Source organism: Palaemon carinicauda, chromosome 10 (genome assembly GCF_036898095.1).
Source record: "Palaemon carinicauda isolate YSFRI2023 chromosome 10, ASM3689809v2, whole genome shotgun sequence".
In the NCBI taxonomy this organism is placed as follows: Eukaryota; Metazoa; Arthropoda; class Malacostraca; order Decapoda; family Palaemonidae; genus Palaemon; species Palaemon carinicauda.
The window spans coordinates 157,722,240-157,746,305 of NC_090734.1; the positions used below are offsets into that span (position 1 = coordinate 157,722,240).

General features: G+C 41.6%; 1 protein-coding gene across 2 annotated transcripts in view; it reads left to right on the plus strand.

Annotated features, from left to right (window-relative positions):
- The window catches only part of LOC137648907 (transcription initiation factor IIA subunit 1-like), a 57,953-nt gene that overhangs the window by 19,204 nt on the left and 14,683 nt on the right, over positions 1-24,066 (plus strand). The window contains exons 7-10 of one of the 2 annotated variants that reach the window (XM_068382080.1): positions 12,881-12,952; positions 13,855-14,034; positions 16,960-17,013; positions 21,051-21,234. In XM_068382080.1, coding sequence (XP_068238181.1) covers positions 12,881-12,952; positions 13,855-14,034; positions 16,960-17,013; positions 21,051-21,234 — 490 coding nt within the window. Of the gene's footprint in view, positions 1-12,880; positions 12,953-13,854; positions 14,035-16,959; positions 17,014-21,043; positions 21,235-24,066 lie in introns of both variants that reach the window. The other variant, XM_068382079.1, reaches the window with a different exon arrangement.

A 24,066-nucleotide genomic window follows, 5' to 3' on the forward strand; every position in this document is an offset into this window, starting at 1 on the left:
TGTGCTTGTCCCTTGTGTTCTTGCGTGTTCACTATCCTTCCTTGTGCTTCCCAAGTGTATCCCTTTGATTCCCTTCGTTCCTGTGCCTTGTGGTTGTGTGCTATGGAGCAGATCTGCCGTTGTCCTGGGCCTAGAGCCGGGAAGTCGTGTGGAGCGTTCCTCTCCAAGCCCGAAGTAGACCCTCACTCCCTTTGCTCTTCCTGTAGGGGCAGGATGTGCTCGCCATCGGATACGTGCATTGAGTGTGTTAGTTGGAGTGAGATACAGTGGGTGCGTTACGGCACTAAGAAGAAGTCGAAACTTTCGCCCAGGAAATCTAGCATCTCTTCGCCGCTACCGTCACCCAGTGGACGGTCCGACGGGGCTTCTGTCTCGACTTCCCCTACCCAGAGTAGGGGACGAGGTAAGTCCGTTGCGGGGAAAGAGCCGAGGGTTCTTCCCCAGGAGTCTAATGTGTGTGAAGTGGGGGTTGCTGGGACTTCTCAGGCTAGTGGGGGGCCTGGTAGTGCTGTGTCGGGGGGTTCTGGAGAGACTGCCCTTGTGCTTGGGGGGCACGTTTTCCTCCGACGACCCCTTGTGGTGTAGTAATGTTGTGCCTGTTTCTTTGCCCGCTTCGTGGGCCTGTGTTTCAGGTTCTTCGGCAGCTGGCGACGCCCAGGGTAAGTTAGACTCCACGGTAAGTGAGTCCTTCGGGTGGAAGCTCCCTAAAACATCAGGTAGGTCCCCAATGCGGATGGAAAAGGGCCTGGATACCTGGTTCCTTAGTGTAGGGCGTCAACCCTCTTTTCCAGCTCCTCTGACGACGGTCCCAGAAACCTTCCTGCAACCCTCTACCTTTGGTACGCAGCGAGTCGCGAAGCCCTCCGTAGCCCTCGCTTCTGCCCGTCGTGCGGGTGGTACAGTTTCGTCGGGCTCTTCGGATGGTGGCGCTTCGTTCTCTTCAGAAGAAGAAACCAGGAGAAGACATCGGCGCCGGAGGGAGCGGTCCAGGAGCAGGCGTTCCCGCTCAAGATCCCGTTCGAGGTTCAGCAGGAGACGGTCCCGCTCTCCACGGAGGAAATACAGGAGGAGTAGGTCCCCCGATGGTGATTGGGTCTTCGTTCCCCGTAAGTGTGAATTGCAGCGTTCCCCGGACCGGCAATCCAGGGATTTCTCGCCACGAAGGCCACCCTCCAGATGAAGATATGACCCTCGCAGGGAGAAATGCGAGAAGGCCGCTTCAGGCAGGCGTAAGGCCGCGAAGCTTCTGGTTCACCCCGCCCAGCGGGGGGAACCGTGCTTCCTTACGGGCAGCCTGGCCAAATCAGCACAGCTGGTTCGGCCCTCGGACTTTAAGGAACGGTTCCCTCCATCGGGTTAGCCCACAGGATCCGTGTCCTCGTCCCCCAGAGAGAATACACGAACGGTAGTCCTCGCCGGCACGGCGATGCCAGTTCTGACCCCCGAACCTGGTGCGGAGGTTTCCGCCGGGGAAGACCGGTACCACCACAGGGGAGTGCCTGTTGTTCCAGAACCGAAGCGCCCGGTGGGAGTGCCCGGTGACCCGGCTCCTCGGGATCAGGCCGAAGGTTCTGCTGACGGTAGAGAAGGTTCCCCGACCGAGGACTCGGCCTATCGGAAAGTTATAGGCCTGATTCGAAGGCATCATAGAATTGAAGAACCGGTTACAACCGATGAGGACTACTGGAGGTCCAGCGTGACCCGCTTGATGCAGGCACCCGTCCAACAGAAAACCTCCCCGGCCCTACCTGTGGCCCGAGATCTCGTCCTGGGACGGGCTCATGTCAATAGAGTTGTGGCAGGCAATGCCGAAGCTCCCAAAACGCAGAGCTCTTCGAAGTTGCTCCAAGGGCTCAAGACAGAGTAGGGTTTATGTGCCAGAGGAACAACGACCGGGAGCCTGCAAGGTGGAGCCTGCCCTCGACGTTCTGGGACAGGCTGCCCCGGAGGACAGAGCCTCTTCACCCCCCGATTTGTTTTTCGCAGTCGGAGGCTGCGATGATGAAGGAGATGTCGAAAGACTTAGTTCACGTCTCCTCTTGGTTGGACTGGTGGGCTTCCACACTGGTAGGTGTTCAAGCCACATATGACTTGACGGACCCGGAACAGCAAAGCCTCCTGAGGGAGCTTATCATCTCCGGGGGCAAGACCCTGAAGTTCCTCACGTATCAGTCCCTTGCCCTGTCAGCGAATTGGGTTCTTCGCAAAAGGGACACTATTCTGGCGAAGCTTTCCCGTAAGGTCCCAGACAGGGAGGCGAGGGCCATGAGGAGCCTTCCTGTGTGGGGTGACTCCTTGTTCCCCTTGAAAGAGCTAGAGGAGATCATGGAAAAGGTGGCTAAAAGAAAAGAAGTGAACGATCCCAGGCCCCAACCAGTAAGGAGGCCACCCTACAAGAGGTCAGCCTCAGACGGTCCCTCTACTTCTCAGGCCCCGCCTAACCTGGCGAGGAGAGAAGCCCCTTCTTCCTCGTGGGCTTCAGCACCTCAGCCCCCCCGTAGAGGAACTCCAGCAGCGTCGGCCTCGTTTAGAACAGGGTATTCTGCCTCCAGGAGAGGCCGTTCAGGCCGCTCCTCCAGGAGGAGGTAGAGTGGGAGGCCCCCTACTCCTGCCCAAGCCTCAGGTTGGGGGATGCCTCAGACTACATTGGCAAGCATGGAAGGCTCACGGAGCAGAGCCCTGGACAGTATCCGTACTGAAGGAGGGGTACAGGCTACCGTTCTTGACGGAACCCCCGCCTTTAATTCCAGCCAGCCTGTCGGAGTGGCTGGCACCCAAGGACCCGTTGAAGAGGGCGGCTCTTCAAGAAGAGGTGTCCACGATGTTGGAAAAGGGCGCCATGGAGGAGATCCTGCACCCAGGGCCAGGTTTCTACAGCCGCCTGTTCCTGGTAGAAAAGGCGACCGGGGGGGGGGGTTGTGGAGACCGGTGATACAGTAGACCTGTCAGCTCTCAACAAGTTTGTGCGAAAGACAGATTTCAAAATGGACACTCCGAAGTCAGTCTTGCTGTCCTTGAGGGAGAAAGACTACATGATGACCATAGACCTCAAGGACGCATACTTCTAAATCCCGGTCCATCCCACAACTCGGAAGTTTCTCCGGCTGAAATGGGGTACCCAGATCCTGCAATTCAAGACCCTCTGCTTCGGGTTGTCGACAGCTCCCCAGGTATTCACGAGAGTCTTCATGACAGTCTCTGTGTGGGCTCACGAGCGGGGCATTCGCCTCATCCGGTACCTGGACGACTGGTTGCTTCTTTCCTCCTCGGAGGACGTTTTGAAGGAGCAGGGTATAAAACTTCTCCAGTTTTGCAAGGGTCTGGGTATCATGATCAACCCAGAAAAATCGAACCTATCTCCCTCCACCAGAATAATCTATTTGGGGATGACACTGGATTCCCTACTAGTGAAAGCTTTTCCGTCAGAGGAGCGGGTAAGCAATCTTATGAAGATCCTTCTTCCTTTCCTGTCGGGGCAACCCAGGAGGGCGAAGGACTGGCAAAGGCTAATAGGTCATCTGGTGTCGTTGGAGAAACTGGTTCCCCAGGGGAGACTCAGACTCAGGGCCGTCCAATGGAACCTGAAGAACTTCTGGAACCAACTCGACTCGCCCCGGAAATTAATTCCAGTCCTGCCAAACACAATACCCTCCCTGGAATGGTGGCATTGCCGGTCGAACTCGCTCAAGGGGGATGCCCTTCGCGACCGAACCTCCCGAGTTGCTCCAATTCACAGACGCCTCCAACCAGGGATGGGGAGCTCATCTCCTCAACGGGACGGCGAGAGGAACCTGGATGGACGGGGAGAAAGGCCTACACATCAATGTCCTAGAGTTGAAGGCAGTCCAGAAAGCTTGCCTGCACTTCATCGATCTACTAAGGGGAAACACTGTGGCGTTGATGTGCGACAACGCCACAGTGGTGGAGTACATAAAGAAGCAGGGAGGCTTCAAATCAAGGGAGTTGTGCGATCTCGCCCTAGAGATCCTAGATTGGGCGGAAGCGAACCAGATAGTGTTATTGGCAAGGTTCATCCCCGGGAAAAAGAACGTCCTAGCCGACGGTCTCAGCAGGATGGGTCAGATAGTAGGAACAGAATGGTCCCTCCTCCCAGAAGTAGCCAGGCTCATTCAACGGTGGGGTTCCCCGGTGATGGACCTCTTTGCAACCAAGCTGAACGCACAACTCCCTGTGTATTGTTCTCCTGTCCCAGACCCAAAGGCAGCCTTGGAGGATGCCTTTCAGCACAAGTGGGACAACCTAGTCGTGTACGCTTTTCCCCCCTTCACGTTGATCAGGCAAGTGCTCAACAGTGTAAGGGCTGCCCGGAACTTAAGGATGACTTTGGTAGCGCCCTGGTGGCCGGAGAGAGAGTGGTTCGCAGACCTAAAAGACCTGACGAACCATCCTCCGTGGCCACTCCCCGACAGGTCAGATCTTCTACAACAGCCACACTTTCTCAGGTTCCACGACAACCCACAGTCTCTACGCCTTCATGCCTGGAGACTATCGAGCGCCTCCTGAAGAAAGAAGGATATTCGTCAGGAACGGCTAAGAGGATGTCGCGATACCTGAGGTCGTCGGCAGCGGTCTACCAAGCGAAGTGGGCCTCTTTCACGAAGTGGTGCGCTTCGAAGCGCATAAAACCCCTCAAAGCCTCGGTCCCAGATATCGCAGACTTTCTAGTATACCTCAGGGCGTGCGACGACGTTTGAGCGCAAGACAAATGAGCGCCGACGTATGAGCGCAAGACTTAAGCGCAGTAACATTTGAGCGCTGACAGTTGAGCGCCAAAATGTCTCTCTCTCTCTCTCTCTCTCTCTCTCTCTCTCTCTCTCTCTCTCTCTCTCTCTCTCTCTCTCTCTCTCTCTCTCCAATGTTAAATATAATTACAGTTGTTTGGTTATTAACATTAAAACTTGGAATTATCCCTTTTAGGAAATATAAACAAAACTTTCTTAAAGGGATATTACTTGAATATATTTATTTCTTGAAACCCACGGTATGGAGAAGCTAACATCTACCAAAGGAAAAGTAAATTTATTACAGTGAACCATCGCGGATTTTTTCCATAACCCATATATATACAGTATATATATATATATATATATATATATATATATATATATATATATATATATATATATATATATATATATATATATATGTATGCATGTATTTATGTATATATGTAGGTATGTATATGTGTATACATATAAATGTATATATATACACACACACACGTATATATATATATATATATATATATATATATATATATATATATATATATATATATATATATATATATATATATATATATCTAAAGTAGGAAGATGTGATGTACAGTAGGGTCCCGAATTATGCGAGAATTTGGTCGATTAATGACCTCGTGTAAATGGAAAATCGCGAATTTCGAAACACACAACTAACAGAAATAATTCCATTGTGGCCATGGCAACCAGCAATTTGCCTATTCAAATGTGTTTACTACCCATTTCCAATACTTTCTTTGTACTATACTGTATTTCTTTATAATATCAAATTGTTTTTGTAAATAAATAAAACATTTAATATACTTTAAAGTTCTAATAACTTGAAAAATGGTTAAAATTATAACCAGGATAGGTGTAAACACCATATATTTCCCGTTACAACACAACCCAAAATACAGACAAATTTTAATGTTTGTCATATCTATTGTATAATACAACTGGTGAATAGCAAAACCATCACTCTATAGACTAGCTTGTTGTATTATTGAAAATCCAGAATTATCAAAATAAAGGCGATTTTATATCATGCGTTTCCTAAACACGCTAAAAAGCAGAATAGAAAACGACAACCAATGTTTTGTTTACGTTTAACTCTGATCACAACGAAGAAACAGACGCATTTATACATCTGTGTTTTTGAATTGACAGCAATTTTACCAAGTATAGATTATATGTTGAATTTGTTATTACCAATGTTCTAATTATTTTTTATTAGAACTTTCAAATAAATGAAATGAATGCCATTTATGAAATGTTTTTCTTTATGATGCCGGAAACGGAAACCTTCCATTTGTTTACGCTCCATCTTCGATCATAATAAACAAACGAATGCATTAAACACACATGATCTAAGTCATAACTAATGATATTACAAACATTTAGTAAACATTATGTTATTACAAATATTTTACTTACCGTATCCATATAAATTCCTAAATTCGTAGCAAAGCTGGAAATTTTTTTTTCCTTATGCGTTTAATCCACAATAGCAAACTGCCGCTAATGACAGAGTGATAACTTACGATAATTCTAAACTGTTACGAAAGATAATTGTCCTTTCCATATCCAAAATACTTTTCCTAACTTCAGTTATAAGTCAACTTGTACCCACCTCAATTATGGATCCATTTGCAAAAAAGGTAAAGAAGAAAGTACTAGGCCTATTTTTAAAGTCACCGAACAATTAGGTTACCGCTATAACGTTCGATGAGAGAGAGAGAGAGAGAGAGAGAGAGAGAGAGAGAGAGAGAGAGAGAGATATGGTTTTAAAGTACTAAACAATAAATATGATAAGTTATAACACATTGGTGTTTATGTAATATTAACTGTATAGATGGTTTGAATAAGTTAAGAAATGGTGTAAACAATTCTTTGTTATTGTATTCGCGCGGAAGCTAGACATCAGCTGATGTGATCACAGCCAAAAGTAAAACAAAAATAAGTTAGCAATACTCGATTTTTAAAACACACCCGAAATTTTACAACATAAGTACATGTTTTATTATAGCGCAATTGACATTTAAAGAGTAAAAATTTTCTGGAATAGAATGGTGTTTCCTAAAAAATAGTGGTTTGCTGTCGAAATCGGTTACCGTATTTTAAGCTATGATTGAAATGGATGTATACACGGTATAATTTTTTCGTTTTGTATTTAATTGACACTTCAAGAAAACCGATTTTGGTTTCTTCATCTATTTGTAAGTATTGTATAACGAGAGAGAGAGAGAGAGAGAGAGAGAGAGAGAGAGAGAGAGAGATATTATGACGCAGAAGGTTACAGACCTAGAACGGGAGGATGAAGGTGGGGGGGAGTAATGAGATAGGCTGGGTGGACTCGCAGGGGAGACGGTAGGAGACGGGGGAAGGGGGGATTTGGTTGCCAGTGGCTAAAAATAGATTCTGAAAGACAGTAAAGGGAAAAACGAATCCCATCGAATAAACAGAATAAGGAAAGGGAATAAGATTCAGAGGAATAATAGATATAATGGAATGAAAATGACTAGATGGTGTTAGTTGTGATAAGAATAATTTAGATATTTGAAATAAGAGTGTCTGAGGAGGTATAGAAGGAATTTGTGATAAATATAGAGGAATATCAAAGGATACAGTTAGTTTGCATTAAAGGGTTTGTTATCGTTTATCGGCAGTGAATAGCCTAAACTTCGGTAACGAGTTGTCAATATTTTGTCATATTTTAAACAGTATACATTTGATTTGCAAACATTGGTTTTGAAGAGTAGACGGTAAAATAAAATCTAGAGAGAGAGAGAGAGAGAGAGAGAGAGAGAGAGAGAGAGAGAGATTTCTGCCATCAAATCTCTCTCTCTCTCTCTCTCTCTCTCTCTCTCTCTCTCTCTCTCTCTCTCTCTCTCTAGATTTTATTTTACCGTCTACTCTACAAAACCAATGTTTGCAAATCAAATGTATAGCCTACTGTTTAAAATATGACAAAATATTGACGACTCGTTACCGAAGATTAGGCTATTCACTGCCGATAAACGAACCCAGTCTACTCGTGAAAACCTTGAACGCCCAGAGGGAAAAATAAGGCTTTTAAATATACTGTACTAAACAAAAATAATGCTTTAATATACCATCATTAACACTACCATTACAATTATCGTAAGGTTGGAGAAAGATAAAGATTGCCGAGAACGTAACCACATTTCTGTTTACATTTTGTCAGCTGGACTCGCACAGTTAACAGTTGATTTCATTGTTGTGGAATTTTATCCTTAAATAGGCTATTCATCATGAAATTATGTTAATGAAATGTAATGTTAATATTGTTTTGTAACATTTATTATAAATCACCGTATTTAGGGCTACCAATATACTTAAAAAGACTATAGATTTGATACATTTTGTAGTGCTTGACTCGCGAACTTTGAACAGCCTCGTGGATACAGAAAATTTATTTTCGAAAAATAGCGATCGTGGAAAAGGGGAATCGTGTAATTCGAACACGCTTAATTCGGGACCCTACTGTAGTTCTAAGGGAAAAGTATGGGAAATATGTCTGGGTAATAAGCAAAGCTCTACCTCCAATTTGTTTCTACATTATGATCAGAGATAAATGTAAACAAAACATTGGTTGCCATTTTTTATCGTGCTTTTTAGCATGTTTAGGAAATGCATGATATAAAATCACCTTTAATATTTGTGCCTGTTTTAGTTTAGGGTACTGTAGTACATGCATTAAGTGTTCTGTACATTAAAGGGTAGTTTGTTAACAGTACTACGTACAAGGGAAGGTTTTAAAAGTCTGAATATACATGTTGAATAAATAGGTAAATATGGTGTCACTACTTCGCGGATTTTCACCTATCGCGGCCGCGACTGGAACCTATCTACCGCGATAAACGAGGGTTCACTGTACACCAAGGCTATGTTTACAGACTCGACAGAGTGCTGAAGAGTGGGAAAGTATCTTGGCGCTGTGTAATAGGAACGTGCAAAGGAAGAATATACGTTTGTGGAGATGAATGCACATCTGCCAGTGATCACAACCATGTGCCGGATCCTGCAAAGTCAGCTGCTAGCTTATCTATAATGAGGCTTCGTAAAAGGGCCGCAACATCAAATGATCCTCCAAGACGAATCATTCAAGAGACCCAGCTTAATTTGCAACCTGAAGCAGTTGCTCTTCTTCCAAAATATCATTCCCTTCAGCGAACAGTACAAAGAAAAAGGAATTGCGAAGGACTGCCTATCTCGGCTCCAAGTGACGTAAGTGAAATAGACATACCTCAAGAACTTGTTTATACATACGCTGGAGAAAATTTCCTTGCATATGACTCTGGGATTGAAGACCCTGATCGCTATTTTATATTTGCAACGTCTGAAAACTTGAGGATGATTAAGGAAAATAAGCATTGGATGGGAGATGGGACATTCAAGATAGCTCCTCAGCTATTTTATCAGCTATATGTGATTCACATTCAGTATAAAGGAAACGTCCTTCCAATGGTTTATATGCTCCTTCAGAGAAAGTCCGAAGAACTATATCGTCGTGCTCTGCCTCAAATACAATGCATAGATAACGAGATTGCTCTAGTTTCCATTTCCTGCGACTATGAGAAAGCGTTTCATAATGCTTTTCTTTCCGTTTTTAATAACGCTGAGGTGTTAGGGTGTTTTTTCCATTTATCGCAAGCCGTTTGGCGAAAAATTCAAGATTTAGGTTTGAACGACTTATACTGTGGCAGTGAAGAAGTACGAAAATACACAAAAATGCTGGTGGCCTTAGCATTCGTTCCTCCCAATGAAATAGTAAATGTTTTTGAATTATTACAGGATGTAGTTCCTGATGAGTTAGATGATGATCTAGTACTATATTTTGAATATACTTGGATAGGTAGACCTTGCAGGAGAGGGAGAAGAAGAAATGCAATGTTCCCTCCAAGTGTTTGGAGTGTATATGAACGTGTTCTTAGTGAACTTCCACGTACCAATAATTCATTAGAAGGGTGGCATCGGGCAATACAGATGTCCGTAGGTCATATGCATCCTACAATTTACAAATGTGTTAATATTTTAAAACTAGGACAAAATCATACAGCAAATAGTTTTTATTTATATTTTATGGTAATTCATAACAAAGTAAGATTGTTCAAAATTGTTAAAATTTTAAAAAAAAATTTTCAAAATTGTTTAACAAGCTTTGAAATGTTAACGATAATATATCAAACGATTGTAATAGCCAAACACGAATACTGAGAGAGAAAGAGAGAAAGAGTTTGATGAAATGTTTACTTTTCCTAAATGGAATGATTTTCACGATGGTTACTACACGACTGTAATAACCATGCAACAAATATGGAGAGAAAGGGTTGAATTTATGGCGCTCATATGTTATTGCGCTCAACTGTCTTGCACTAAATTGTCGGCGCTTATTTGATGGCGCTCATTAGTCTTGCGCTCAAATGTCGGCCAACCACCTCAGGGACGAGATAGGGATGTCAATCCCAGCTATAAAAGGAGTACGAGCAGCCTCGGGTCAAGTCTTCCTTCTGAAGGGCATCGACCTAGGCTCCTCTAGACACATCTCTATGCTTGTCAGGAGTTTTGAACAGTCCTGCCCCCCTCAAACTGTTAGGGTGCCTCAGTGGGACTTAGCTAGGGTCCTGAAGATGTTAAGTAGCCCCCTGTTCGAACCAATGAAGGATATTGTAGACAGGGATCTCACTCTCAAGACAGTCTTTTTGTTGGCCTTGGCCTCTGCGAAAAGGGTAGGTGAGATCCATGGGCTGTCTTATGACGTCTCTCATTCGAAGGGGTGGAAAGAGATCTCCTTCAAGTTCGTCCCTTCGTTCGTGGCGAAAACCCAGAACCCAGCAGTCTGGGATCCTAAATTCGAGGGGTTCTCTCTGCCAGCTATTCCTAGGACTGGGAATCCTGAGGATTTGAGGTTATGCCCTGTCCGTGCCATTAGAAAATACCTTGAGAGGACTGCACATCTCCGGCCAGGCATCAAGAGCCTTTTTGTCTCCACAGGTGTTACAAAGAAGCAGGTATCGAAGAATACCATGTCCTTTTGGTTGAGACAAGTTATTGCCAAGGCCTACAAGGAGGAGGGACTAGCCTTGCCAGGTACTCCCAAGCCCCATGACATCAGAGGTCTGAGCACTTCCTTAGCCTTTGAGAAGAACATGGCAGTGGGCCAGATCCTTCAAGCGGGCACCTGGTCGAACCAGTCGACCTTTACTGCCCATTACCTCAAGGATTACTCAAGAAGGTCCTTAGACAGGTTCTCCATTGGGACAGTCATCTCCGCGCTCCAAGTGATTTAACGGTGAAGCCCCAGGCACAATCGTGGATAGCAAAACCAGGAGACACAGGTTCGTTCCTTTTCACCCTAATCCCCGTTTCCTATCCCTATCGGAGATAACCACACTTATGTAACCATTGAAGAACACATCTCTGCAACTTTCTTACTGGACTCAGCATCAGAAGAATTTTTCAAAGGGTGAGTACTTAGACACTAACGTGAGCTCTTTGTGTAGTTTACCCTACCGTCCGTTTTCCCCAGTTTTTTTTTTTTTTAGAACCTAGTTCATATCTAGGCTTCTTGGCATCCGCTTGCTGGGTCTGAAGGTCAGGAAGTCACTCCCACCTCCTAAAGTGTAAGTCTCCTAAGAAAGTAGTTCGAGGTAAGTATTTGTGTTATAACAAATCAAAAATTTTAAGTAATTTTTATTTTTCCTAACATACTTACCGAGAACTACTTTTGGGTAATGGCCCTCCCTACCTTCCCCGAGTGCCTTTCTGCCCTTGCAGGGACTTTTTGCAACATCCGAGGAACTTACTGACTCACGGGACCCAAGCGGACCTCGACCTAGCTCAAAGGCTACCCTCGGGGCACGTTCTCTCACTCCCGGGTCAGCCCTCCATAGAAAACGGGTATAGGGTATACTACACAAAACTCTGGTCGGTAGAGAGGAGATTACAGGTAACTCCTAAGAAAGTAGTTCTCGGTAAGTATGTTAGGAAAAATAAAAATTACTTAAAATTTTTGATAATAGATAACTTGAATAAAACACTATGCCATTTCTATTGATATTGGTTATTAAGAATCTACAATTATACAGTATACGCTGTATATTTAAGAAATGCAGAAACTTTCGCCCCAGCATTTTGTAAATATTCAAAGTATATAGTTGTGATTCTTTAATACCAAAATAGATTTAGATATTAGAGCTGCAGGTTTGTATGTTTCAATGGGAGGTTTTTTAATTGATAGATATACTTTATGTTAGGGTATTTAGGAGAATAAAAAATATTGATTGGAAATTAGATGATTTAAATAGGTATGACTTAAAAGGGAGATTTGAATCTAGCATATATTTATATGTATGTTTTATGGAAGAGTATACAGTACTGTGGAATGATCTTCCTAATCGGGTAGTTGAATCAGTAGAACTTCAAGAGTTCAAAGTTGGAGCAAATGTTTTTATGTTGAACAGGCTGACATGAGTCTTTTTATATTCTCATCATTTGTTTATTTCCTTATTTCCTTTCCTCACTGGGCTATTTTACCCTATTGGAGCCCTTGGGCTTATAGCATCTTGCTTTTCTAACTAGGGTTGTAGCTTGGCTATTAATAATAATAGTAATAATATTATAAATACTATATAGATTAAATGAGAAAGTATCAACAGGCACAGTTTTGCAACCGAGTTAAATGTGCGGTCATTCTAACTGGTTGCGGTAGTGAGTTATGTGCCTTTTTATTTTAAATCTTAGCTGAAGCTCTATAGAAGTAAGGTATTTTATATTGTATGATTAATATAGTAACCTAATTTATTTACCTTTTGCCATGATGATTTATCCTTTTAATATTTTTGTAACGCATCTCTAGTCTCTCAATCCCTGAAGCTGAATTTTGTATGTGTTCTCTTAATCTTGGTGCATTATGGTCAAAATTAGTTTTTGAGATCACGGTCTTTCATATTGGCTTTATTTATAATTTATCTTTTTTTTTTTTTTTTTTTTTGTATCTTCTGTGTAATCTCAGTAGGTTCCTTATTTTTTTCAATCGGTTGCAATTTTTATTTTTCTTGTGACTTTATTTTATCCCCTATTTATTTATTGTTATTAAACAGGTGGTTGAAGGATTGGATCCTGTGGAACAACAGCTGGCACAGATGGAAGGCCAAGTTCTTTCTCATAACCAGGTTAGTGGTGTGGCAGATCATCGGGCGTGTTCTGATACTGTTGATTTGGGATGACGTGATTTCAAAAGGTTCCTTTTTTTTCATGTGAGGATTTTGATTTTTTTTTTTTTTTTTTTTTTCTTTTTTTTTTTCATTATTTGCTTTTGAAGTCCTGGTCTGTGTCAGCCACTGCTGCTCCTTTCATGATGTGATGGACGTTGAACTGAAGTGTTCATTTCCTTTATTGAATGCATATTATTATTTATATTCCCCCCAAAAAATGGCAGTTTCATAATTATCACATTTTTTTTTTCAACCAGACTTATATTGTGCTTGTATTGAAAGCTAGGTATATTGTATTTTTTTTTTTTTGTCATAAATCTATAGATCAGAATAGTGTGTAACAATAACTTTAACCTTAATTCACTCGTTGCAAAATTTCAATTAAACATTGCAAAAACTAAATAATTAAACTATGGTAATGAAAAATCTGCTTTTTTAGGGAATCATTCTAACAGATAGATGTGGGTTTGTATGTGAAACCTTTTGTTTTTTAAAACTTTTTTTTTTTTTTCTTGATCTGATCATGAGACTTTCATCCATTACTTAAATGAACTTGTCCTTTTTCAACTCTGTAAGTAACCTCATATCCTTTTTAGGTTCTGCTAGTGAGGACATGCATATTATATTCCTTATTTTTTTAGAACGTCCATCTTAGGAACTTGATTCTTTTATTTGTATTAGGATTTGGCGAGAGCCACCCTGCTCATGTAGGAACGGCATTCGTTGGTTAATGTAGTTATTTTATTACCAAAATTCCTATATTCTAATGACTTACTACATTAAGGATTACATATCTTTTGTTAGGGATATGCAACACTGTACCCAGTGATAAGAATTTAATAAACTTGATAATTATCCAGGTAATTGAAGGCTCGGGTCAGCAACAAACGACAGGCAACACCGGCCAGGCAGGAAGTGGAACTAATACCGGTGGAGATTCTGGTTCCCTAGACACCATGAGTGTGGTAGAATCCCTGGTGAAGCTGGGCGAGAAGCAGCCAACTGAAAATGAAAATGGTTCAGGCGAGGAGGCCACAGAGGTAGGTCGTTTATTCCTTTAAAGTTTCCATCAATTACTGTTTTTTTTTTTTAATATAATCAGTTAATGCTTGTTGATTTTTTCCTATTGAATTGAAACAAAATTTAAATGGGTACTGTTCTGGGCACATGCTTTTAGGAAAGGATTTTCCGAAAAGGCTAATCCTTTGCCAAGAAGATTAAGGGTAATTTAAAGGCTTTTCGGAATTCTGCCGAAGGGTACAGATGGATGTTATGGATTTCTTTATTTCAGCAGTATCCCTAGACAAATGGTTTCTATTAGCGAAATCAAGGACAAAACTCATCCGCCACGGAGTTCTTGAGACAAGCAGGGTGTTTTAATCCTTTTTTCAGTCGTAGAGAAAGTTACATCCACACAAGGTAACATTATAGGTTGTGGTTTGTGGTTCATGTAGGTTTGGAAAGTACATTTAAAAACAAAACTGACAGCAGGATTTCTTAGTCTGAATTAACAATCTTAAGACTCGGTGGTTTAACTTAGGTTCCTGGGGAGTTGAGACTAAAGCCCATTCACTTACACTCAGGGATTACTGCAGTTAACAGCGAAGCGATTACTACAAGGTTTGTTTCATGAAATAACCATGTACTCTGCTTTAGCCAGAAGAATTTTGGTCACTGTTCAGAAATGCAGATCTCTGTGGTAGCTGTAGGAATCATCCCCTTACTGAATATCTTCTTGACTCTTAGCTTAAGCCAGAAGAATTCCGGTCTCTCTGTTCAGACATGCAGATCTCTGTGGTAGCTGTAGGAATCATCCCCTTGCTGAATATCTTCTTGACTTAGTTCTTGACTTAGTTTTAAACATCATCTTGGAAGACAGATTATACAGTAGTCCATGTGCTGGATGACTAGGAAGTTTATCTCCCCCGTCCATTCATCATAATCAGGTTAATTACTGCATAGTGAATTTTCAGAGGGTCTTTTGATAGGCTTATTTACCTCTGTTGACTTGAGCAAGGGTGATTTGACAAACTTTTGATATATCTGGTCAGGTGTCTTGCCAAATGTTAAAAGCTCACATCTATATTTAAACATACTCCATTGGAATCTGGGAATAGCGTTCAATCACACCGGGAGATTATTCTGCATTGACTTCTTGGCAGAAATAGACGAGGCTGTCCCGAAGCTTTTTAAAAAGTTGGTCGTCTAACTTGAACCAAGTACTGTTGCATTTTGCCCCTCTTCTTCTTCTTCTTACTGATAGGAAGACTAATATGATCAATATCACTGCTTCACAGATAGCTGATTATTTGTTTCTTTGACTAACAGAATGAGTTGTTTGTTTTGGTATACAAGTTTGTTAATCTAAACTGGCTGTGGCTAGTCCTAGGAGTTTCTGTGAACGACCATAAAGTCCTGTAGACGAGGTCTTCTTTTCAAGCTTTTATCAACTTGACGTTAGTAAAAAAAAAAACCACTTGACTTTTGAAACAAAATCCTTGGTAACTGGTACTTTTTTCATGTGTTCTTTGTCATGCCAGCCAGGGCTGATGATGATCTTTCTTAAGAACAATCTGTCTATATCTATGGACTCATGGGTGGTACTCACTGACTTTTCTTGTCCTTTTGGCGAGTCAAAGATCAAGTTACCAGAAAAATTTTCCCTCTGGCTCACACAAGAAGGGCGTACATGAATAGTGGTAAAGTATTTCAAATTAGTATATTTTTCCTCGTGTTGGTCGATGTGGTTCAAGTCCCACTCAAACTTGTTAGTTCATTTGGTTGCTGCAACCTCACCATCCTTGTGAGGTAAGGATGGGGGTTTGGGGGAGCCCATAGGTCTATCTGCCGAGTCATCAGCAGCCATTGCCTGGCCCTCCTTGGTCCTAGCTTGGATGGAGAGGTGGCTTGGGCCCTTATCATATGTATATATGGTCAGTCTCTAGGGCAATGTCACTGTCCCTTGCCTCTGCCATTCATGAGTGGGCTTTAAACTTTTATATCGGTGATCTTTGGACATTTATAAAATTGATCCTGCCTTGTTTTTAAACAATTTTACGTTGGATTGAAAAAAAAAATAACCTTGATAATGAAACCGCTTTATAGGATAGCATGTAAAGATGCCAATAAATGGATGACTGGTGGCACAGGAATTGCGATGGTCATTTCTGTAGATGAGGTTATTTTCGTAGTTGTATTATCCTCACTATAACCTGCCAATTCATATATCCGTTATGGTATTCTGTGATGTAGATTTTTAGACGTCGTTTACTTCTATGTCACTTGGTAAATGAGTTCTGTACAGTATACTGTCCTCTGCTGCTACATTAGTTATACCGTGAAGTACCCTGTAGTAGTACAGGAATGGTTTCAGTAAGAACAAAATAATAATCAAAGAAAGCCTACTTGTGTATGCCAATTTTAACTATATCTAGGATCTACCTATATTATTATTTTCAGTTCCTGTTATTTCTCAATCAACGAAATGATAACTTTGAAGGGGTTTTGACTATAAAAAACAAATTGAAGCTATTAATAGTTAAGATTTATACTTAGTAGTTTCCTTCATCTCCAGAGCTGATGTAGTTAATGGTGATTCATGAAAGCAGTTTAACCCTTTTACCCCCATTGGATGTACGGGTACGTTTCACAAAACTCATCCCTTTACCCCCATGGACGTACTGGTACGTCCTTGCAAAAAACTATTGAAATTTTTTTGCATATTTTTGATAACTTTTTGAGAAACTTTGGACATTTTCTAAAAGAATGAGACTAACCTGACCTCTCTCTGATAAAAATTAAGGCTGTTAAAGCAATTTAAAAAAATTTTATTGCAAAATGTGCTTGAAAAAGAAAACGCTTGGCGGTTAAGGGTTGGAAAGTTCAAAATAGCTTGGGGGTAAAAGGGTTAAGTAGGTCTCACTCCGGGTTGATACTTTGTACCCACTTTACTGTCCTTGATTCAGGTTGGAGACGATATGCCGAGCCTCGATGGAGGAGGAGCTGATGATACAACAGAGGTAGAGAATGTAGTTGAGAAATATTTGGGTTTGTGTGGCAAGTTTTGTGTTAGCTAAAAGCCTAAAGGTTATTATGATGAAACTGTTATTGTTGTGTCCCCCTAGCTTCCATAAATGTTTGAGCATGAATTTAGTCTTAAGTTTTTTTTTTTCTTGTCCAATTTCTATTTAATAATATTAAATGAAATAGAAATGGACTGCAATATGTAACAAAGTATGCATACAGGTCAATGCTCGTACTTGTTACATACAAACCTGAATTTGGAAGTTTTTTTTTTTTATAAAATGCAGGTTTTGAAAGCTTTTGGGTTTTTTGTTGGTAAAGTGTATAATTGGAAATTATGAACTGTATATATTTATGTGGTGTTATTGTCCGATTTATGGATGTGGAGGTCATTGGTACATTCTACCAACAAAGTAAAATACTAATTCCACGTCATCTATTACAGTATCGTGTTTGAGTTCTAGTTAACTTAAGACTGCTTAGAATATTTGGAGAATTAATGCCGAGTATGATTTTAACAAAGAAATAAAATAAAATTTATCATTGTGTGGGTTTTGCAAATTAGTGGAATGATAGTTTTCATTTTGGCAGATGAAAGTTTGATTTATTTTGATTGAAATACATACATATACCAAGGCACTTTCCCCAATTTTGGGGGTAGCCGACATCAAACAAATGAAACAAAAAAGGGGACGTCTCCTCTCTACGTTCCTCTCTACATAGTACAGTTTAAATATGGCGACAGTTGTAAGTTCTTTTTATGAGATGATAATTACAAAAATCACTAGGTCAAGTTCTTAACATCGACTCAATTAGTGGCTTAATTTGCCTTTTGTCTTTATGTTAGAATATAGATAGCTAGTTTGAAGACATTCATTTTAAGGTTACACTTATAAGAAAGATAAAAATTAGCTCTTCATGTTCATTTAGTATTACTTCCAGTAGAAAGTATAGATAAGCAAAGAAATTCCTTTTCTAGATTTCCATATTTAGCAATCAAATCCAGGAATTCACACCTTTCCTTCATCAGCCGATTGTGGCAAAAACCTTGCAAAGATACACCTTAATCAGTCCAGCAACGAGCTGATTTGAAAGCTTGATGTTGTGGAGGAAAAGCTGAAATTGATACTTCTTTATGGAAAGAATAAGACTTTTTTATGAAAGTATTAAATTGTTAATTTAAATGAGAGAGATCCTAAATGCTATTCAGAAAAACACTAGAAAAGAAAGTTTATGGAAACATTGAATGTTCGTTAATGATTTTTTATATCGGCTTTTCTTTTTGTAGGGGTTAATCTTTAAATTATTCCTTTGTCTCGTGCACTTGCTGCTAAATTCCTAACTTGACAGAGTTTTCTTCTGTCATGATTTTCTTTGCCTTCGCTTCCTAATTCCTCCTCATCTTTTCTCTTCACTTGATTAAAGCTTCCTAAGCCTTGTGGTCTTTGTCTTGCTAAGCTACAACCCTAGTTGGAAAAGCAGAATGCTATAAGCCCATGTTCTCCAACAGGGAAAATAGCCCAGTGAGGAGAGGAAACGAGGGAAAATTAACCATCTTACGAACAGTAACAACATTGAAATAAATATTTCTTAAATAAACTATAAAAACTTTAACAAAACAATAGGAAGAGAAATAAGATAAATTAGTGTGCCCGAGTGTACCCTCAAGCAAGAGATCTCTAACCCAAGATGTGGAAGACCATGGTACAGAGGCTATGGCACTACCCAAGACTAGAGAACAATGGTTTGATTTTGGAGTGTCCGAAAAGAGCCGTAGTGTAATCTTCATATTGTACTTGCACCATGAATCTTATTTCATAGTCGACATTGTTTCAAATTCTTATCAATATCTCTTGTTTCAGTTGCTCTTCTTTATTAGTGGGTTATTTATTAATCTATAATCTAGTTATACTTTCCACATAATCCTGGCCATTGATGCTCTTGTCTATCCTGTCATATTCTCATTGCTTCTTACTGCCCTGGAAATGCCTGTTACGCAGTCCACTCGTTCCAAAGGAAACGCAGCGTTGATCTTCCATGTTTTCCTTACTCATTGTGCATACTCGTTTTTGGCTATGGAGGTCTTTTATATCCTGCATATTTTACAATCCAAAATATATCTAATGACTCATTCTGTTACATTTGGTACACAGCATTCACATGGCCACTTATTGTACTGTCCTTCATTGACTGATTCTTCTCCTGTCCCCATTACCTCTAATTTTTATTTACATTCTCTATTCCAGTCCTCCCACACCCCTTCCTATGGTTCTGCTGCTAGTGGTAGGTCATCTGCATATTCAGTAGCAGCTCCCAGGGCCTTCCCTTTCCGTATTGCTCTGCAGCAGCTTCCAATACAGATCATGAACAGCAATGGCAGTTGATATATAAAATAAAGTGGAAGTCACATGGTTTACAAGTTTGGTTTTGTTCTTTATAAGACCACTTGGAAATCTTTGAAGGTATTTCTAAAAGCTTAATCAAAGTTTTTGTTAGGTAATTGAAGCAGTTAATTGCAATCGTTCACATTAAACCACACATCTTGTTGACTGTGAAGATCGGGGAATCTTTAGATTGAATTCATTGACTTTTCCTTATACTTCTAGTCATTAAAAGACTCCAATTCCTTTCCCTTTTTTTCCTTTGACAGATTTTTTCATTATGATAGAGACGATTATATTCTCTTTGTTGTTGGGGATCATGTATATTTGTGGGTCATTTTTATAACTATTATACGTTGGGTATTTGGCATTGATGGTAGCTCCAGAGAGGTATATTTCCATTGTGGGTTAGTGCTGACAGTTTACCTCACAAAGTGTATTCTATAAGCTAACTTTAGGGTCTTTGCAGTATCCTGGCCACCCTTAATTGCATTTGTTTTATAGTCTTCTATTATACCTCATGTCTCGCTTCCTTTCTTCCCTCTTGGGGTGCAGCCTCTTTTAGATTTTACTCCATAGTGTAACTGCAGAGTTTTCTCCGTAGTTCACCTGAGTGGTGAGTGGTTCCCAGTCCAAAGCACCAGGTTGCATTGCCCACATACAGTAAATTAATCCTATCTTGATAGGGTTTTTTTGTCTTTACTACGGTCCAGGAAACCCACACCAAGTAAATACTGGTCAGTTTGTATTGCTTCAGGAAGCTCACTGTCTGTGTTTGAAATTGTACATTATAAGAGTATAAGAGTTGTCAGATATTTTTACTTTGGATTTTGTCTCGTATTTGAAAAAAAGACCCAAGGCTAATAGTTCCTGGAAGATCTCAGTACAGTACTCAAAATAATTATTAGTTTTTGGAAAACCAACGCTGCACACACAGACTCCATTCTGAATGAACAAGCAAGGGCACGAAGGGGAACACAGGGAAAACGAAGTTGATACACAAGGGTAAAAAAAAAAGATTGCCAGAGTAAGCTGGAGACTCGACCTCACGCGTCAGCGACCGGGAGTGGAATGGAGACCTTTGACCTTGACAGGTTCTTTCCGGTAGCTGCTGCTTAGTGCATCATGAGCAAACAGATGAAGTCGAGGTCACACGCTCTGAGAGGGGGATTAGGCCTGTTGGGGGCGGGGGGGGGGGGGGGGGGCATTCCTAGTCGTGGGAGTTAGTTGAGCTTCAGGTTATCTTGAGTGGTTTGTGGTAAGTATGGAAAAGTACAATTTTTGTAGAAGTTGTCATTTTTGAGAGGGCCTTCTAACTCGAGAAAGGTTCATTAGTTTCGCCAATTGTACGGTACACAATTGCTTTTGTCGTACACTACTCATGATTATTGGTTTAGTATACTTTTGCCTTGCATTGCATAATTGCATTATTGTCATTTTGAAATGACAAGTTAACCCAATGTTGAAAGGTTCTTGAATATTTAGGATGTGATTCTTAATTCTGTTTTCTGTATTTGTTGATTGAAATCCCAGACTAGAGAAACCCAGCCGGAACACTGTGGGAGTGATAAAGATGGCAGTCATCAGAATGGCTGCACTCAACATTTTAATGATTGTTAATTTTAAGTGTGTTCCCTCCCTCGTTGGTTCAGGTTGGTGCGTCAATGCCTTGCATAGGAGAAGAGGATGAAACGGGGGCTGGAGAGGGGGAGGAGGAGATGGAAACTGACGTGGCTACAGAAGAAGACACTGGCAAACGGAGGAGACAACCCACCCAAAAGATGATAGAGGCCATGGGAATGTTGAAGAGAAAAAATCCAGAATCTCCAACCCAAGGTGTGTTAATTTTTTTGTACTTATATCTTTATATTATTTTTTATGAACTTCCCTGCTGTTCATATTACTTATTACTACAGTATTAGTATTATTAATTGCCAAGCTACAACCCTAGTTGGAAAAGCAGGATGCTACAAGCCCAGGGGCCTCAACAGGGAAAACATCAGAGTGAAAAGAGGAAACAAGGAAAAGTAAAATATTTTAAGAACCGTAACAGCATTAAATTAAGTATTTCCTATACCGTTACCGATCCCATAATCCACCAGGATCGTAGGGACGCTGCATGGTGGAACACCGCAATAGGAGCCTCCACTTGTCACGGTCGTGTGCGAGTGCCTGGGTCTGGGCGAAGGTTTTTCCTGTCCATTCAGCAATGTTGTCGGTCCACCTCTTTCTCTGCCGCCCTCTTCTCCTCTTCCCCTGAACTGTTCCCTGGAGAATTGTCTTGGACAGGCCGCATGATCTTGTTGTGTGGCCATACCATGTTAGTTTTCCCCTCTTCACTGTGGACATCAGATCTTCATAGCGTCCTAAGTGTTGTCTCACTCTTCTGTTGACTTCTTCATTTGTGACATGCTCAATGTACGAGATGCCAAGCACTCGTCTGAAGCATCTCATTTCTGCAGCTTGGATCTTTCTCTGTAGCTCTGCCGTCAGTGTCCAGGATTCACAAGCATACAGAAGGATGGAAATGACTAGGGCATGCAATAGTCTCAATTTGGATTTGTCAGCGATGTTTTTGTCTTTCCAGATTGGATTCAGTTTTGCAAGCGCTGCTGTTGTTTGCGCGATTCTTGCATGGACTTATGGTTTGGATCCTTCTTGGCTGATGATTGCACCAAGGTACTTGAATTGTTGGACTGTTTCAAGTTGTTTACCACCGACCACGATTTTTGCTTTGATTGATTCGTCGCTGTTTCTCATTAGTTTTGTTTTTTCAGCAGTGATTTCCATTCCGTATCTGGTTGTTTCATCCAGACGTTTCACGAGGTTGACCAGCTCATCTTCGTTCCCTGCCAGGCCGTCAATATCATCAGCAAACCGAAGGTTGCTGATTGTTCGTCCTCCGATGCTAACTGTGCTCACATGATCTTCGAGTGCATCTGTCATAATTTGTTCAAGGAAGATGTTGAACAGGGTTGGTGACAGAAGGCAGCCTTGGCGGACACCTACTGAAGTGCGGAACCATTCGCCTATTTTGCCTTGGGCAAGGACCGCGCTGGTTGCTTTATTGTACAGCTGTTGGATCGTCAGTATTAGTTTTTGTCCCATGTTGTACCTGTTCATTGTGGCCCAGAGGGCGTCATGCCATACGCGGTCAAATGCCTTTTTGTAGTCGATGAACACGTGAAAGATGTCTTGCTGGTGTTGGCTGTACTTCTCACACAGAACTCGAAGATTGAAAATCTGTTCCGTTGTGCTCCTTCCTCTTCTAAACCCAGCTTGTTCTTCGGCAATGATCTCTTCTGCCTGGGGTCTCAGTCGATTCAGAATGACTCTCAACATCACTTTGCTTGTGTGGCTGATAAGGCAAATCGTTCTATAGTTTTGGCATTGCTGTAAGTTGCCTTTCTTGGGAAGCGTGATGATGAGGGACTGTGTCCAGGGTGTGGGCCATTCACCTGTCTGCCAGATCTTGTTGCAGATGCTAGTGAGGATGTCAGTCACTGTCTCTCCGCCATGCTTTATAAGTTCTGCAGGGATGTTGTCTACTCCTGCAGCTTTTCCATGTTTTAGCGATCTGATCGCTTCCTCCACTTCTTCTCTCAGAACTGGGAAGTCGTCGTTGTTAGATGATTTGTGGCACGATGTTACATTGGGATCTCCATTGTTCTGGTAGTTGTAAAGGTCGGAACAGTACTGTCCACCTCTTGAGTATGTCTTCTTCTTCCTATATAAACTATAAAAACTTTAACAAATCAAGAGGAAGAAAAATTAGTTAGAATAGTGTCCCTAAGTGTACCCTCAGAAGCTCTGCTTAATCAATCTTTACCTATATATAGAAGTTACGGAAGGAGCATTCTAGCGGCAAGTGGTAACTCGTCCGTCGGTGTTTGTCTAGTTTTTTTCATTTGTGCAACATTGATCAGACGTCCAGATTGTTTGGTTATTACTGCACATCAAGCTGTCTTCCCATACAACAATTACTTCCTGGATGTGTACGAAAATTTTCCCTGGAAAGTTCATTATCTGTCTTCCCCTGGTTTAAAGTGTTGGGCCGTAATGTGACATGAATACAGTTACATCATACATACATATACCAAGGCACTTCCCCCAATTTTGGGGGGTAGCCGACACCAACAATGAAACAAAACAAAAAGGGGACCTCTACTCTCACGTTCCTTCAGCCTAACCGGGGACTCAACCGAGTTCAGCTGGTACTGCTAGGGTGCCACAGCCCAACCTCCCACATTATCCACCACAGATGAAGCTTCATAATGCTGAGTCCCCTACTGCTGCTACCTCCGCGGTCATCTAAGGCACCGGAGGAAGCAGCAGGGCCTACTGGAACTGCGTCACAATCGCTCGCCATTCATTCCTATTTCTAGCACGCTCTCTTGCCTCTCTCACATCTATCCTCCTATCACCCAGAGCTTTCTTCACACCATCCATCCACCCAAACCTTGGCCTTCCTCTTGTACTTCTCCCATCAACTCTTGCATTCATCACCTTCTTTAGCAGACAACCATTTTCCATTCTCTCAACATGGCCAAACCACCTCAACACATTCATATCCACTCTAGCCGCTAACTCATTTCTTATACCCGTTCTCTCCCTGACCACTTCGTTCCTAACCCTATCTACTCGAGATACACCAGCCATACTCCTTAG